Source organism: Taudactylus pleione, unplaced genomic scaffold (genome assembly GCF_031769625.1).
Source record: "Taudactylus pleione unplaced genomic scaffold, aTauple2 ptg000008l, whole genome shotgun sequence".
NCBI classification, from domain to species: Eukaryota; Metazoa; Chordata; class Amphibia; order Anura; family Myobatrachidae; genus Taudactylus; species Taudactylus pleione.
This window is the reverse complement of record NW_028284411.1, coordinates 4,090,106-4,108,859: the sequence shown is the minus strand read 5'-3', so window position 1 is coordinate 4,108,859 and position 18,754 is coordinate 4,090,106. Positions and strand designations below refer to the sequence as shown.

The window sequence follows — 18,754 nt, the reverse complement described above, 5'->3', positions numbered from 1 at the left end:
TGCCAGACGGAGGCGTTCCCATGGGAACGCCTACCGTCTGAGTCCGGCCCCACTGACATCACTAGTGATGTCAGTGGGAGTGATTTTGGCTCTGATAGAGCCAAAATCACTCCTGGGCTTGCGGAAGCGAGACCCTACCGCAGGGTCTCGTCGCAAGCCCGATGGTCTTTTTGGCCGCTCGCATAAGCTGTGGGTGGTCACCCACAGTTATGCGAGCGGCCTGGAGGCCACTCCAAATTTAGCTGGGACGGCCCTGATTCAGAGCGAGCGCTCTGGTCAGAGCGTTCAGCTCTGAATCAGGCCCTTGGTCTCTTACACGGATATTTACCCACACATAAAATCCACAGCGCTTTATAGAGAGTATTTCCGTCATTCACATCGGTCCCTGCCCGATGGAGCTTACAATCCATATTCCCTACCACATAGACACACATCATCATCCATTTAACCTGCCAGGATGTTTTTGAATTGTGGGAGGAAACTGGGGCACCCGTTGAAAATCCATGCAAACACAGGGAGAACATACAAACTTAGGGCCTGATTCAGAGCCGTTCGCTATTTGCGGTCGTTCGTTCAAAAACAAGGGGTGGCTATTCAAATGATCCATTCGCACATTGCAGTCTGTTCACACCTCTAAGTCTGAACGAGCGAGCAAAACATACGCTCATTTATTTGATAAAAACGCCCCCTGGCCGCACGCACCATACGTCATGTCCGCTATTTATTAGATTAATCGAGTACATCGTACAGAGTATGAACTGCTCGCTATTCTTGTGGTTGGTGTTTTCAACCGCTATTTTGCGAGCAGTTCTGAGTTAAAAAAAACAAAGTGACGTGGTCAATGACGCTACTGTATTAATTATGCACTCCCTTAAAACGCCCGTTTTGACCTTTAAGCACGCCTGCGTTCGAATTCCACTCCCCCGTTTTCAAGCACCTTCCCCTGTTACCACCCACATACGCCTCATTCTGTCACTCAAAATAGCAGGCACTCGCTATATAGCGTACAAACGATTTTCGGCCGCACTGACTGGTTCGCGCATGCGTACTAAAAACCGTACGCATGCGCAGATGTGCGAACATCGCTCGGAACGAGCGTACTGCCGCTAGCGAACGGCTCTGAATGAGGGCCTTAATACAGATATGTCATGGTCAGGGATTTAACTGATGACCTCAGTGCTGTCAGACTGTAATGCTCACCACTACCCCAACCATGCTGCCCATACTATTACTTGTGTAGCTGCTGTGGTCTATTTATTTTATTTATTTGACTATTTGTTTAACGCCTTTGGTGAGAAAGCAAATGCCCATTTGATTTTTTGAAAGAGGAGGATGTTTTTATTTACTGAACTTAGGGCCTGATTCAGATCCACTCGCGAGCGGCTGTCCGCTCGCAAGTGGGTCGATGTTATGCACTGAGCATGCGCACGACGGAGGGAGCTCCGTCGTGCGCATGCGCCAGACGCGACGAGCGAAGGAAAGTCCTTCGCTCGTTGTGTCCGATCAAAGGGGGCGTGCTGTCAATGTTGATTGACAGCACGCCCCCTTTGGTGGGCGTGCCGGGGGCGTGCCTCCCTGACGGGGGCGTTCCCACGGGAACGCCTCCCATCAGAAGCCGGCCCACTGACATCACTAGTGATGTCAGTGGGAGTGATTTTGGCTCTGATAGAGCCAAAATCACTCCGGAGCTTGCGGTTGAAAACCTCAACCGCAGGCTCCGGCTCGCAATTTCGATGGTCGCGATGGTCTCGACCATCGCGGCCATCACAAAGCACGCTCGTATAGCCTGTGGGTGGTGACCCACAGCTATACGAGCGTCCAGGAGGACGCTCCATGAAAATGGAGCCCGGCCCTCATTCAGAGCGTGCGCTCTGCTCAGAGCGTACGGCTCTGAATGAGGGCCTTAATTATGTATTTGCAGCTGTATTTAGTTGTTTTTTGCATGGCAAATGTGACTTTAGTATTTCTTAATAAGAGTCTTTAGAACCAGATAGAACACAGGCTCTCAAACTCAGGACCCCAAACAGTCCATGTTTTCCAGGTCTCCTCACAGAATCACAAGTGGAATAATTTGCTCCACCTGTGAAACTTTTAAAATGTGTCAGTGAGTAATGACTACACCTGTGCACCTGCTGGGTGACCTGGAAAACATGAACTGTGTGGGGTCCTGAGGATAGAGGGCCTGATTCAGACCCGGTTGCGAGCTCTGATTCAGACCCGGTTGCGATGGTGGCCCAGAGCACATGCGCGAGACCCGGATCGCGACGGGCAATCCGTCGCTCCGGGTCTCGCACCAAAGGGGGCGTGCTGTCGATATTGAGTGACAGCCCGCCCCCTTTGGTGGGCGGGCCGGGGGGATGGCTGCCCAGACGGAGGAGTTCCTATGGGAACGCCTACCGTTTGGGGGCGGCCCCACTGACATCACAAGTGATGTCAGTGGGAGAGTTTTCGGCTCTGTTTGAGCCGAAAGCTCTCTGGGGTTTGAGAACCACTGAGATATGGTGCGTACACACGGTACGACGGGGACGATCAGATAACGATCGTTATCTGATCGTCCTGCATGTGCTGGATCGAGCATCCAGCACATGCAGCAAACCTCCCACTACTATAACAACCCGCGATCCCTATAGTAAACAGGCTAACCTGGTCGATATCGACCAGTTCTGCCTGCTTGCACAGACAACGGTAGTTCGTTGTCAACGACCATACGTGGACGCGCATCGTCCATCGTATAGTCATTAGCAGAGGTCAGAACCTGTCAGATTTTAACGATAACGATAGGTATGCTATTGTTATCGTTCAAATCTGACAGGTTATCGTACCGTGTGTACGGGCCAATTGATTGACTTATGTATGATACATCATTAATGTACTATATTGTGTACTGTAAGGGTGCATACACCCGGAATGATATATCGTTACAATATGAATGATAACTTGATCGTTCAACGATATATCGTTCCGTGTGTATGCAATGAACGACCACAGATGTGCGCTCCCGATGGACGATAACGATATTGTCCAACGGGCACGCATGCAGGCCAATCTGGACGATATCGTGCATTTTCCATAGGGGTTTGCGATCGTTGGTCGTTCATCGTTGGTGATATCTTTGGTGTGTGGATGAACAATATCGTTCATCCAGCACACCAGAAATTTCAAGGGAGATCGTTCAGCGAACAAATCGTCCCGGGTGTACCCAGCATAACTTTACCGTTTATTACTAGCACTGTCAAGTCATATCTCCTGGTGTAAGCCAGGCAATAAAAGTCTAGCTAAAGTTCATTCTTCTGAAGGTTTATGTACTTTATTACAGGTATATGGTGAACAGTGCAGATAAACTACTCTGAAATCACACATTATCTTTCCAATTATTTTGAAGGGGGAAAAAAAAACACTTTTACATAGCATGAATAAAGAGCTCTCAAACACTTTGGGGCTGATAAAAAAAACAGGTGCAAAAAGCACCCCAAAAAACTTTGTGCAGCTTCCCAAGTTGGATGAATCTCAGGGTGGGTCCAGCTATGTAGGATAGCATCAAGCCGGGGATCTCAGGGAAGTTGGGGACCCCTGAAAATAGGGGTCCCCCCTCTCCTGAAACCCCAGGCTTGGGCCCTGATTCAGACCCGCTCGCTGCCGCAGGCAGCTCGCAGGGTCTGTGGGCGTTTTTTTTTTTTTCTCCAGGCCTTCTTGTGGGGGTCCCACCTCCCCTGAAATCCCCGGCTTTGCCTGACCGGCTTGGGGTGAGAATGCTTTGGCCCTGGAGACCCGGTAATAGGGTCTCCTGGCTGTGGCATTACACCCCGGTCGGTTTGGGTCCGGTGCTGGTTTTAAATATAGGGGGACCCCTACACAATTATTTCTCCTTATATTTAAATCCAGGACTGGCCCTGCAGCCTGGTGCTGGTTCCTAAATTACGGTGGAACCCTACTCGTTTTGTTCTCCGTAAGTTTTGGAACCAGGACTGGCTGACAAGTCCGGGGCTAGTTATGGCTTTTGGGGGGGGGGATCCTACGTCATTTTTTTAAATAAAAAAAGCCTTTACATTAGGTACACAGACAGAAACAGACACAAATCACACTGATTGTGTCTGGCAAACTCGCAGCTCAGGAGGTGGTCTATTTGAAACTTCAATTTATCAGTGAGTTTGCTACAATCTCACCCGAGATTGTAAACTCGAATCTTAGTAAATTCCCGAGTTTCATCTTTTTCATACTTCCTATTTGGCCGATGGTGAGTTTTCTCAAGTTTGCTATCTCACACGAGTTTTAACAGTGAAAAGAGAGAACTCACTTCCAAGCTCACTCCAGTTTATCTTTAGCACATTTGCGAGTTGAAAAACATGCCTAAACTCACGTGAAATTGCAATCTCACCCAAACTCGAATCTTAGTAAATTTACCCCATGGTCTTATGGTAAAAATATCTGTTTAAGCATAGTTTACCTTTAAAGTCTCATTGGCAAGTCCCCATGTAAACTAGCCTTGAGAAATAAGAATCTCCTACGGTTAAATGTGTGGCAGTATTGTCAGACGCGGCTGTCTAATAATCTGGATTTCAGTCCTGCTATAGTAGCTACCGTCCGTGCTTACCAGACCAGTTTGTCTGCCCACACAGATATTGATACATCTGACCCCCAGCTCATGATTAGAAAGTGAGAGAGAGAGAGAGCTGGAGGTATTCCCAGGACATTTTTCTCAGACACAAATATTCTTTAGCCACAAATATATCATTTACCGTTCGCTACCAGAATAAATGAAATATACTGCAATGTCAATGACCGCAATTCTGCTGCAAGGGGACATATATAGTTATAGCTAGACAGTCAGACGGTGCAATATGTGAGCGCTGTCTGACATATTTCTCAGTCACATGTGCCTTTCGGTTAATACTGCCAAGTGAAGTCACGCAATGTAATTTATATATGCAGCAAACATGTAAAAAAAAAACCAGTGTAAAGCAAAGCAACAAGCAAGGTCAATGCAGGGCAATTCCTTACACAACAGCTATGCAAACCAGTGTCAACTATATATCAAATTCGACTGCTACAGATGAAATAACATAGGCCAGGACACAAGTCAACGGATCATTTTCATCAATGGGTACAGTTCTTTTTTTAGGCTCTAAATGCTTAAGTTCATGCAATACCATCTCTTAATGACTGGTGATTTAACACGGCAAATTGTTGATTTATTATTAGATTAAAGGGCATGTTAGTAGCTCTGCTAAAGGCTTGCGGGATTAAATGAAGGGATCATAGGGCACTGCTTAATGTTTATTATGTGTCTGTTGTTTCGTCCGTGGTGTGATAGAGTCTTTGTTTGGCCATCAAGAAAGGGTTAATTATCCCCTTTGTATGATATTGTCATGGAGACATACCCATGTTCTCCCAGGAACAACCATGACAGGGTGGAAGTAGGGTTCCGTCCAAAATGTAATCTTTAAAAGAATTAGTAATAAATGATATAGTGGGACCATGGAGCAGGAGAAGGGTGTGGTAAGTATCGCTCAGGTCCATCTATACCTCTCATGCCTGTAGCAGCCTTTGCGTGCGTTTCCGGCCTTACGCCGAAGCAATACAATGATGGAGACTGGGAAAACCAGATCTCCGAATCTTCTTTCACTTACTTTCTGTCTAATTGCAGGCTCAATATCTGGCTCTTCCACCTCAGCTCTGCCTGGCACAGAGATATGGTTAGTCGTTCCTCCTCTATTTCCAGTCTGACGGAAACATAATCACAAGAAATCAGTGGGTCAGAAAGACAATGTCCACAGTGCACATACAAACAAACTTGCTTTTTGCTGGAATACCAGGGAGAAAAGGTGTACTTCCATTTATACATTCTCACAGACTAATTCAGCACTACACCAGAAGCTGCCTTTATATAAAGGATACTATGTCTTCATTTTATTTATCATGGCTGGGAGGTTAGATTTATCAGGGACTGGGAGGTTACATCTATCAGGACTGGAAGGTTAGATCTATCAGGGCTGGGTGGTTAGACCTATTGGGGCTGGGAGGTTAGACCTATCGGGGCTGGGAGGTTAGACCTATCGAGGTTGGGAGGTTAGACCTATCGGGGCTGGGAGGTTAGACCTATTGGGGCTGGTAGGTTAGACCTATCGGGGCTGGGTGGTTAGATTTATCAAGAATGGGAGGTTAGACCTATCGGGACTGGGAGGTTAGACCTATCGGGGCTGGGAGGTTAGACCTATCGAGGTTGGGAGGTTAGACTTATCGGGGCTGGGAGGTTAGACCTATCGGGGCTGGGAGGTTAGACCTATCGGGGCTGGGTGGTTAGACCTATCGGGGCTGGGTGGTTAGATCTATCGGGGCTGGGTGGTTAGATTTATCCCCCAAAATACTATAGTTACTGTAATGGACTTGCTGGCCATCATATCTCCATAACTTTAAAAAGTTGCAAAAATCAACCCTGTGACCCCATATAACTGCCTCAACACTCTCCTGATGGCCACTAACAGCCTCCTACACTGTCCTGCTATCTTATGTGCCACTTTTTGGGGGTTGTGAATGATTTCCCCACTCTCTCACCATTTACATCGGTCGCACGCTGCAGAGATAGCGTGTGCGACATTGGCGCAATGCCATTTCTGTTTGAATTGCAAGGGAATCCGGAGCGTGCATCATGAAAATATCCGGCAAAATGGGGGTAATGTTAACCCGCGAGGGCAGGGCGAGGATCCTGTAGCAAATTGAAGAATCCGCCCCTTAATATATGATCTCTTTTGGCCTGTTTAAAATACACCCTAGTTTCCAACTGTTCAAGAACAGCGATAATTTATTTCACTAATATTATGACAATTTCCTCTTGGATGTGCGAGTTACCTGTTCACCATCTTTATCTTCTTTAACGTCCTCAATCGTTTCAGGCGCTTTATTTTTCTTGTCGTCATTGTGCTGTGCGCTCTCCTCAGCCTCGCTATTCTCTTTGCTCGGTTTAGTCTCTGACGTGTCTTTCCCGCCTGTGTCTTCCATGTGGCTATCCTTGGCTGCTCGCAACTTGCTCTCTTCCTTCCTCTTTGTCTGTCCAGCTGTATCGGGGGATTTGGTCTCCGATTTTGTGCTGGACTCTTTCCTATTGTTCTCCCCCTTTTTCCCCTTATACCTGGATGATGTGTGAGGATTGCTTTGTTTTTCCCTGTGTCCTCTAGACCCATCAATTCGTTCATCAAGCGCTTGCTTGTCAGTCTGTCTGGAGTAATGCCTTCGATCATGTACCCAGTGGTCTGTCCTGTCCCGATTCTCTTCTCCATTGTCTCTCCATGCTCCCTTTTCTCGGTCATCCTCCCACCTGCCGTATGCTGCTTGATCCCAGGACTCTCTCCCATTCCCCCATTCTGCTCTAGATGCCCCTAAGGGACTGTGAGTGGAGCTACATGATGTGAAGCTGGGAGTGTGTGACCTTGGAGACAAAGATCGGCTGACGGGGCTGCGTGACCTTGTCCTTTCGTTCCGATACCTGCAAACAGAAACACACGTCTCACCAACAGGTACAGAAAGAGAAACCCCTATAGTCCCCAATTTATTCTAAACCCGTCTCACCTGTCTGTATCACGAAACAGGTCTCTTTCCCTCTGTGAGTGTAAGTCATAGATGATGGCGTCAACAGTCTTCCCTGGTTTCTACAAAGGGAAAGCGCCATTCAATAAGAATATAGACGTGATGTGGGCAGAAATAAAACCAATTTAATATGGAATTACTAGTAAACTAGTGAAGGAACCCAGCATATTCCAGGTCATCATGGACCCCCCCTCCTGACCCCATCCCCCTCACTGCTCTGCCGACGTACAGTTCCGTCCCCTCTGTCTGTTGCACCTATACATATACTACTGTTCTCTCCAGGTGTAACCCAGGTACATATACAACTATTCTCTCCTGGTGTAACCCAGGCACATATACCACTGTTCTCTCCTGGTGTAACCCAGGCACATATACTACTGTTCGATCCTGGTGTAACCCAGGCACATATACTACTGTTCGATCCTGGTGTAACCCAGGCACATATACTACTGTTCTCATCTGGTGTAACCCAGGCGCATATACTACTGTTCTTTCCTGGTGTAACCCAGGCACATACACTACTGCTCTCTCCTGGTGTAACCCAGGCACATATACTAATGTTCTCTCCTGGTGTAACCCAGGCACATATACTAATGTTCTCTCCTGGTGTAACCCAGGCACATATACTACTGTTCTCTCCTGGTGTAATCCAGGCACATATACTACTGTTCTCTCCTGGTGTAACCCAGGCACATATACTAATGTTCTCTCCTGGTGTAACCCAGGCACATATACTACTGTTCTCTCCTGGTGTAACCCAGGCACATATACTAATGTTCTCTCCTGGTGTAACCCAGGCACATATACTACTGTTCTCTCCTGGTGTAACCCAGGCACATATACTACTGTTCTCTCCTGGTGTAACCCAGGCACATATACTACTGTTCTCTCCAGGTGTAACCCAGGCACATATACTACTGTTCTCTCCTGGTGTAACCCAGGCACATATACTACTGTTCTCTCCTGGTGTAACCCAGGTACATATACTACTGTTCTCTCCTGGTGTAACACAGACACATATGCTAATGTTCTCTCCTGGTGTAACCCAGGCACATATACTACTGTTCTCTCCTGGTGTAACCCAGGCACATATACTACTGTTCTCTCCTGGTGTAACCCAGGCACATATACTACTGTTCTCTCCTGGTGTAACCCAGGCACATATACTACTGTTATCTCCTGGTGTAACCCAGGCACATATACTACTGTTCTCTCCTGGTGTAACCCAGGCACATATACTACTGTTATCTCCTGGTGTAACCCAGGCACATATACTACTGTTCTCTCCTGGTGTAACCCAGGCACATATACTACTGTTCTCTCCTGGTGTAACCCAGGCACATATACTACTGTTCTCTCCTGGTGTAACCCAGGCACATATACTACTGTTCTCTCCTGGTGTAACCCAGGCACATATACTACTGTTATCTCCTGGTGTAACCCAGGCACATATACTACTGTTCTCTCCTGGTGTAACCCAGGCACATATACTACTGTTCTCTCCTGGTGTAACCCAGGCACATATACTACTGTTCTCTCCTGGTGTAACCCAGGCACATATACTACTGTTCTCTCCTGGTGTAACCCAGGCACATATACTACTGTTCTCTCCTGGTGTAACCCAGGCACATACACTACTGTTCTCTCCTGGTGTAACCCAGGTACATATGCTACTGTTCTCTCCTGGTGTAACCCAGGCACATATGCTAATGTTCTCTCCTGGTGTAACCCAGGTACATATACTACTGTTCTCTCCTGGTGTAACCCAGGCACATATACTACTGTTCTCTCCTGGTGTAACCCAGGCACATATACTACTGTTCTCTCCTGGTGTAACCCAGGCACATGTACTACTGTTCTCTCCAGGTGTAACCCAGGCACATATACTACTGTTCTCTCCTGGCGTAACCCAGGCACATGTACTACTGTTCTCTCCTGGTGTAACCCAGGCACATGTACTACTGTTCTCTCCAGGTGTAACCCAGGCACATACACTACTGTTCTCTCCTGGTGTAACCCAGGCACATATACTACTGTTCTCTCCTGGTGTAACCCAGGCACATATACTACTGTTCTCTCCTGGTGTAACCCAGGCACATATACTACTGTACTCTCCTGGTGTAACCCAGGCACATATACTACTGTTCTCTCCTGGTGTAACCCAGGCACATATACTACTGTTCTCTCCTGGTGTAACCCAGGCACATATACTACTGTTCTCTCCTGGTGTAACCCAGGCACATATACTACTGTTCTCTCCAGGTGTAACCCAGGCACATACACTACTGTTCTCTCCTGGTGTAACCCAGGCACATACACTACTGTTCTCTCCTGGTGTAACCCAGGCACATATACTACTGTTCTCTCCTGGTGTAACCCAGGCACATATACTACTGTTCTCTCCTGGTGTAACCCAGGCACATATACTACTGTTCTCTCCTGGTGTAACCCAGGCACATATACTACTGTTCTCTCCTGGTGTAACCCAGGCACATATACTACTGTTCTCTCCTGGTGTAACCCAGGCACATATACTATTGTTCTAAAAGGGGTGGGTGTAATGTCCTGAAGCCTAAGAGAAAAAGGGACTTCCCAAAAAGTCCCAAGGGGTTTATGAGATAGGTTTGGATATGACAAATTATTTGTTTAAAAATAGTAGGAGAAATTAGTTACACCAACAATGTGTGTACCCTAATAAAAATTTTGTGGGCTGTAGTTCTGGTCAGAATTAATTCCATATAGTGGAGATCTAATCTCTTACTCATGTAATATATGAGAAATCGATGTGTAGAAAAGATCAGCCAAGTGGTTAGTGAAAGAAACTAATTTTATTGAAACAAATGATAGAAGCACAGATATCTGGTGTGTTCAGTCATTAACTCCCAGGGACCAATAGCAAGTTATATTTAATACTAGTCTCACTCCGTGTATAAATGAATAAATAATGGTCACATTATTTCAACATCAATAGTCGCCACTTTTTTAGTGAGTCCTGGAGCGAGAGAATTTCTCTCTCGCTCCGGGGCATGCACATGCGCGTGCCGCGCAGTACCCCACCATTGACCCGCTTGCGAGCGCTATGTGCTCGCAAGCGGGTCTGAATCAGGCCCAGTGTGCGAGATGGCAGGGCCCGTTCTACAAAAGTGCAGAACGGGTCCTGGGCAAGCAATGGGTGCTAATGCGATCGCAACTGCGTTATTGCACGCAACGCAGCTGTGAAAATATGTTAGCATAGAGCACTGACAGGAAGTGCCATTTGTGAGTGGTGACGGCGGGTGGTCGGGCGAACGCAGGCGTGTCAGTGCGTTTCAACCTCATTGCATGGTCGTGCTTAAATTATCCACTGCGTTACCTGACGCCTCCTGAGGTCTCATAGCGTGCGCTGAAGTCAGCAATTCCTGAGTGAGGTCTGGGCTTCCTTAACTGTGCGCATGCGTCCGATGTTACTCGATGTTCCCGATTGTTTCGCTGTGTTGCCCTAGTATACGGATGTGAGTAAGGGGAAGTGGGTGTCCTTATGTCAGGCTGCGATCGCAATGCGAATGCAAACATTTACATATCACCGCTGGTATTAGCAATGCAGTTGGGCGCGTATAAGCAGAATAGCGATCCGTAGTGAATCAGGCCCATTGTACAGTAATGGGGAGTTTATTTTCATTGTCAGGATAAAAGCCTTTTACAAACCCAGATGACATGAAGCCACATAGTGACTGCAATGCTCGGCTACAGTATCAGCGGCACATGCTCCGCACAGTACCCCAGGTCAGGAAAAGTGCAGAGGGTTGTGCAGCTGCCACGGACCAGCCCATGTCCCAGGATTAAATGCCGGGGAATGCACAGCTCCTCCTGGCAAATTTGGTATAACACAAGTACAGACAGGAGCTAAAAACAGCTTCCCCTCGCTCAGCCCTGCTGTCCATCGGGGGGTTAATGTACATTTAATGTATACCAAATTGCACGACTTCAGGGTGTGAAGTTCACTCTATTAATACCTCATCAGTGATTTACTATTCTCTATATCTGCCCTTGGGTAAAACACATTGCTCATCAGGTTTCTCCAAGACAGAAATGTGACAACCTGGGTGGTTTATGTGACGTACAGCACAGGAAAATGTCACATACATGCAGCACTTTTACCAGATGTATATCCCGCAGCCTCGCAAATCATCAGGCGCTGGAGAACAGGCCACAAACTCTTTAAAAGGCCGGAAAGATGGCAAAAGCGTAGCGCAAGCACCATGGAGTATATATATATATATATATATATATATATATATACACACAGAGATATACAAAATATATATATATATATATATATATATATATATGCTAACGGGCAGAACAGTTGTTACAGTTCACAAGCTCACGGTCACAATAAGCAATTTCAGAAGGGATAACACGTGCCGGCAATCTGCTTTAGTGTTGATTGGGAAACCAACGTACAGCTAACATTAAAGATTATATATAGTGAGCCTGGGATTCCCTTGAATTGAGCTGAGAATGATTTCAGGATAAGAACAGAGGGCCTGATTCAGACCCGTTCGCTAGATGCGATCTCTCGCTCCCAGCGTTTGGAAATCGGATAAGTGACGTCAAGGCAGCCGCTCGCAGGGCAAGGCATAAGCACGCCTACTATGTCTTGGCGAGCGATCACTTTGTGATTGTAGACGCCCACCAGCCTGCCTTAAGACGGCCACTTGCGTACATCATCTCCAGGAAGTGCATGAAACCATTGGTACATCGAGCACCATCGGAAGCGATCACAGCGCTTAAGGTTGATTATACCCTGCCGCAAGCAATGCGAGGACTTCATTGTATATTTCTAGCAAGTGACGTGTCCTATGACGCCGGCTGTTAATTATGCACGCCACAAAAATGGCATCGAAATTCACAGGCACGCCTGCGTTCGCACCTCCACTCCCCCGTTTTTAGCGTCCTGCCCCTGTTACCACCCACAAACGGCCTCTCCTGTCACTCACTCAGCTGGGCTGTCTATGCTGGGTGAGCGAGCGTTTCCCCATCATTCTTACTAGTTTGCGCACGTGCATTGTGAAGCGTACGCATGCGCACATTGAAAAACATTGCTCGCTCCAAGCGATCGCTTGCTAGCGAACAGGTCTGAATTAGGCCCAAAGTGTTGAGAATGATTGTAGGATAAGATCACTGTGTTCACAACTCAATGTATTAGTGCTTTTGGTATGATTTGTGCTATATGTATGATGCACATAAATGCTATAGGTAACCGGTCAGAATGACGGCATGGACATATGGTCGATGAGGAAAATATCTATATTCACAGATGTCGACATGTTCATGGACCCACACCGCACACCGCGTACCCTACACCCATCCTCTTCAATACTTAAATCTTCGGAGTACAGCTTCGGCAGCATTGCACAAACACTGGGAAGGAAAAGGGTGCTGCGGCTATTTTCCCAACATTTTGAGCATGCGCAGTAGAAAAATTGTGCGGTGGCCATTTTCCCGGAGACCTGCACATGTGCAGTAGATTCTGGCAAACCGTCAGAGTTTACTCACTTGCACTGCCGTCTATAGAGGAGGGGGCCCGGTGGGAGGGCTTATGGCCCAGCTGTTTTAGGATTAGCAGGTGGTCGGGTCATCCTGAAATCAGGAAAATACGAACTGAATTTAAGCAAGACTAAAGATTGTGATCTTCTGTGTAAAGACGCATACACACTCAACGATTCGCTCCATGACCGATATCGTTAAGTGTTTGCCGGGCTCATAATGTTAACAACATTGAGCCTATAAACTGAACGATATCGTTCAGTGACGTTACAGGCAGCATCCCTGAACATGCACAACCTGACGATATCGTCAAGTTGGTCTACATGTTCAGGAGATAAAGATATCGTTAACGATCAGCAGGAGCGCACATCGTTAATGATATCTTGCATACAAACTGGACGATTTGTGAACGATTTCGTTATCATTTAAAATATCGGACAGTGTGTACGGAGCATTAGTTGTGTTGTGACTTTACTGAATCCAACTGGTCATTAGTATATGAGTACATTACAAATGCCTAAAAAAAAAAGATTTATCAAATAAATTATTTTTTTTAAATAAATGTTATTGTATAACATTGGCCTTCATTCAGAGCCGTACGCTCTGAGCAGAGCGCACGCTCTGAATGAGGGCCGGCCTCCCTGAAAATGGAGCGTCCTCCTGGACGCTCGTATAGCTGTGGGTCACCACCCACAGGCTATACGAGCGTGCAGTTTGATGGCCGCGATGGTCGTGACCATCGCGACCATCGAAACTGCGAGCCGGAGCCTGCGGTTGAGGTTTTCAACCGCAAGCTCCGGAGTGATTTTGGCTCTATCAGAGCCAAAATCACTCCCACTGACATCACTAGTGATGTCAGTGGGCCGGCTTCTGACGGGAGGCGTTCCCGTGGGAACGCCCCCATCAGGGAGGCACGCCCCCGGCACGCCTACCAAAGGGGGCGTGCTGTCAATCAACATCGACAGCATGCCCCCTTTGATCAGACACAACGAGCGAAGGAAAGTCCCTCCGTCGTGCGCATGCTCAGTCCAGAACATCGACCCACTTGCGAGCGGACAGCCGCTCGCGAGTGGGTCTGAATCAGGGTGGGTCTGAATCAGGCCCATAGTTCTATATTACCACAAACAGCTATGTCTCTCGTCAAACAACAATGGGGTCCACTTAGAGCCATGAATCCTCTTCCTAAAACCATAGCTTTTCTGCAGATGAAATGTTTCCTAGGCATACTTTACCAAGTGATAGCCATAACATTATAGTAACACATCACAGCCATTTAGCAGGGACCATTCTATGCACGCCCAGCTGTGGAAGCCACTGGGGGCCTCACTGGTTTCTTGTGAATCCTCACACATTCCACACTAATCATTTCCACGCTGGATGTTGGTACGCCAGCCTCGCAGGTGCTCGGGGGGCCTGTAGATGGAGAACTGTAATCTTACACAGTGGCCGGTATCCGGCTACCGTGGTCTCTTTCCACCACAGGAGGCATCCAGCAAGCTCTCTGCTGCGATTGGCTTATAAATATACAGAGCTATAATAGAGGTCCATCCGATATTACGCTGGCCTGACCACGAGTACAATGTTATGTAATGTGTTAGCAGAGCTCCTGCAGAGTTGTAAACACTTCTTAACCCTACTTCTGCAGGGTAAGATAATCGAGACGAGAGAGGTGAAGACTCATGTCAGTTACTATAATGACATAGGGGAGCATACAATGCTATTGCTGTCTTCTATTTCTGGAGAGTTCAGTTAGGGCAGCTACCACGTTTCTCCTACTAGCCGGCCCCACACCTGTCAGCTGTCTATGGGATCAGTCACCCAGATGCTCTATACTGTGTTACTGACTTTAGCGAGACCTTAACTGGTCGAACGTAAGGCTTCCTACATACTAAGGACTTCAACTCTGAGATAATTCATTTCCCCTTAAGTCCTGTTTAGGCAGCGTTTTGAACCTACTTTGTACTTAGAGGACCATAAAGATACAATGATGCAAATATAAGTTCTAATGCATTAGTAGCTATTCTCTATTTCACGTTATGTGTAATGCAAGGTGACAAATATAAAAACATGTAAGTAACACCTAAACCTTCATGTATGTAAGTGGTGAGACTTAGGGTCTCATTCAGACCTGGTCGCAAGCACCGATGTGCTCGCAACCGGGTCGATAGATAGCCCTGCGCAAGCCCCAGAGCGAAAGAGAAACTCTCTCGCTCCGGAGCTCTCTACAAAAGGGGCAGCTGTCGATGTTGATCGACAGCTCGCCCCGTTCTGAAGGCGGGCCGGGGGGGTGTTTTGCAAAACGGAGACGTTCCTTAAGGAACGCCTACCGTTTTGTGGGCGGCCACACTGACCACACTGGGAAGCTCCATGGGGCTTACGAGTGCCTAGACCCAACCTTAGGGTCTGGTCTTAAGCCCTGATGGTCGCGATGGTGTTCTCCATCGCGACCATCAACCTGGTCGGTCGTTAAGCTGTGGGTGGTAATCCACAGCTTACCTATCGACCAGGAGGCAGCACTTCAAAAATGAAGTGGCCGCCCTCATTCAGAACGAGCGCTCGCTTCTTGCGAGCGCCTCTGAATGAGGGCCTTATTTTGTATCTTTTCCCAGCTCACTTTTTCTCTATGTATTTCATATACATGCATGAATATGTGTGCAAACCACTGAATGGGTATGCCTACATATGCTGAAAAGGGAGGGAGTAAAATTACCTAGGGAAGAGGACCGCACATGTATATATGTAAACCTCTAAATTGTCCAGTTAAACTTAGCTAGGAAACGGGACGTAGTCGGCATTCCGGCGTACGGGATGCCGACGTCAAAATACCGGTGCCGGAATCCCGTCAGTGTCGGGATCAAGGCTCTGGAACCCCGACTGCCAGCAAACCGAAGGAAAGTATCGGAGTCAGGGGGAGGGTTAGGGGTTAGGCACTAAAGGTGCGTACATACTATTATGCTCGATCTGGGCGATTCTGATGCATCGGAACGACAGGTCGTGCATAATATGTCCACACACGATGCCGATGTGCGTCCCATCGCATCATCAGATCTTGCCTACTGCAGGCAAGATCTGCCAATCTCGTACACGATCCAGCGGCATATCATTTAGTGTTTATGCCTGAACGATAGGTCGTTCGGATCCGCATACGATGCTTGCAGGAATGGATCAGGGAGAGCCATGCTGCAAGCATGGAGACACAGATATTTTTACAGACAGATGCATGCATCATGGATCTCCCTGATCCGTGCAAGCATCTGTCTGCTATCCTGCACGATCTAAGAGCGGCAAATCTTTAGCTCGTGCGCGATAGATCTTGTGACGCATCGTGCCGCTGTTGCTGCACATCGTGTCGTGGAGCACCGGGGAGAGTTCAATGGAAATCGCTCACGATATCGCATCGTGAGTACATTGTTTAGAGTGTACGCACCTTAAGGGGGTAGGGTTAGATTTAGGGTGCGGGGAGGTTAGGTTTAGGCACTAGGGGGAAGGTTAGGGTTACGCACCGGGGAGGTAGGGTTAGGGGTTAGTGTTAGGTTGCTTACAAAAAGCTGTCGGGATTCTAACCCCGGGATCCCATACCCAACCCCAAACTATTGCATGAACTCCAGTTCCGCAGCCAAGCCTCCTGTATTGTACAGTATATTATGTACATACAACCTATCAGGAACATGGCAGTATACCGTCTCTTACCTTCAGCTGCAGCTCTCTGTATCTCTTTGACATGCGGATCAGTAACTTTTCATCATTTATCATTGCTGGCTTCTCCTGGTAGAACTGTACCATCGCCTCTGCCGCCTCTGTGTACGCCATTTCCAGAAATGCCTGTATTAATATGCAGATTATAGTTTATTCAGCGATGGCAGCGTTCTGCAATTACACACTCAGCAGATACTTACTAGTCACAATAAGACATGAGGAATCGCTCATTAAACTGTTATTTCATTGATGTAAATATTAGCTCAACAGTGAGATAATCTGCCGTACTAAGGTGAGGCGCTGCTACCGATTTTATCATAAAAACCGCGAGTAACTCCAACAAGCCGCAGCAGAGCCGTAACTAAACTTTTTGGTGCCCTGTGCAATAAAGAGCATTGGCGCCCCCTCCCCTATTTTTGAAATAGGGACATAAGACGCCCACCCCAAAAAATGGCTATGGTCTCATGGGGAAGGGCTAGGGAAGAGATAGGGGAGGCCAGGAGATGTTGGGGATAAAAGAAGAGGAAGCTACAAGTGAGAATGATAATAAACAGAAAAGTGACAGGTCCAAACAGCGCCCCCTGACCTGCGGTGCCCTGTGCCATGGCACTGGTCGCACTACCCTAGTTACGGCCCTGCGGTGCCCTGTGCCATGGCGCTGGTCGCACTACCCTAGTTACGGCCCTGCACCACAGCACAACACAGCAATGATTAGTACTCAGAATTATTTGTTAGACTATGAGTGGAGAAGTTGCATAGCAACCAATCAGCTTCTAACTAGCATTTATCAAGTGCGATCTAAAAAATGGTAGAAGCTGACTGGTTGCTATGGGCAACTTCACTCTTTAGAAGGCTTTATACATTTCCCCCAAAAATCACGTAAACAGCTGAAAGCTGCATCATTTCATTAGTTTACAGTGGCAAAGGAAACATATTTGGTATGTGGTAGAGGAGGCAGAATTGTTCTATACCACTTTTTCTTATATGTCAAATCAATGTTATTGTCTGTGGGAAAAAAAAAGTTGCTGACTGCCCTCTGCCATTTAAGTGAAATCCCATCACACATCAATCACGGAGGTCACTTATGAAGAGCAGTGTATCTGTTCTATAGCACAGAGACAAGATGTCAGTGTATGGAGTGGCCAGAGCGCATCCTTGGGACTTTCCCAGCCATCCAATGGGGACCAGAGTCATTTCAGCTCTGCAAAAAGGATTACAGTTTTGCACATGCCGGATCTTGCCCTATACTTTTAATGGGATCTCTGGGCCTGATTCAGAGTCGGGCGCTCACTCTGAATCAGGGCGTTTTTTGTTTTTTTTGTATGGAGCGGCCTCCTGGCCACTCGCATTGCTGTGGGTTGCCACCCACAGCTAATGCGAGCGGCCAGGATGATGGTCGCTATGGTCAAGACCATTGCGACCATCGGGCTTGCGACGAGACCCTTGTTGTAGGGTCCCGGGGCCGCAAGACCCAGAGAGCTTTCGGCTCAAACAGAGCCGAAAGCTCTCCCACTGACATCACTTGTGATGTCAGTGTGGCCGCCCCCAAACGGTAGGCGTTCTCATGGGAACGCCTCCGTCTGGGCAGCCACCCCCCCCGGCCCGCCCACCACATTTTTTTAAACACATTCATCTCTTATTAGCTCCATCCTGGGCACGGTTACCTGGTTTGTTGATTTCATCAGAATGTAGTTGGTGACCTTCCCGAAAGGTAGTCCCAAATGGACAACGTCATTCTCGTTGCAGCTTCCTTCAGGGAGGTTGCAAATATGAACCACTCGCCCTGCAGCAGCAGATTTCCTCTGTGCAAACTGGGGAAACACACAGAAGAAATAAATCATTTCTGTTACCAAATGATCACATCATCGCGGATTCAAAGATCCAACATCAGAATCCAGCATATTACAGTTAAAAGTCGTTATTTATGAACTGTTATTTTCACAATGGC

The 18,754-nt window shown here is 47.4% G+C and overlaps 1 protein-coding gene across 1 annotated transcript in view; it reads right to left on the bottom strand.

Moving 5' to 3' along the window:
* Positions 1 to 18,754, bottom strand: part of RBM20 (RNA binding motif protein 20) — a 337,949-nt gene that overhangs the window by 32,942 nt on the left and 286,253 nt on the right. The window contains exons 6-10 of the mRNA XM_088464803.1: positions 18,471 to 18,617; positions 16,801 to 16,932; positions 7,564 to 7,643; positions 6,847 to 7,480; positions 5,628 to 5,720 (exon numbers count right to left, since the gene is read on the bottom strand). Of these exons, the coding sequence (XP_088320929.1) occupies positions 5,628 to 5,720; positions 6,847 to 7,480; positions 7,564 to 7,643; positions 16,801 to 16,932; positions 18,471 to 18,617 (1,086 nt within the window). The remainder of the gene's footprint in view (positions 1 to 5,627; positions 5,721 to 6,846; positions 7,481 to 7,563; positions 7,644 to 16,800; positions 16,933 to 18,470; positions 18,618 to 18,754) is intronic.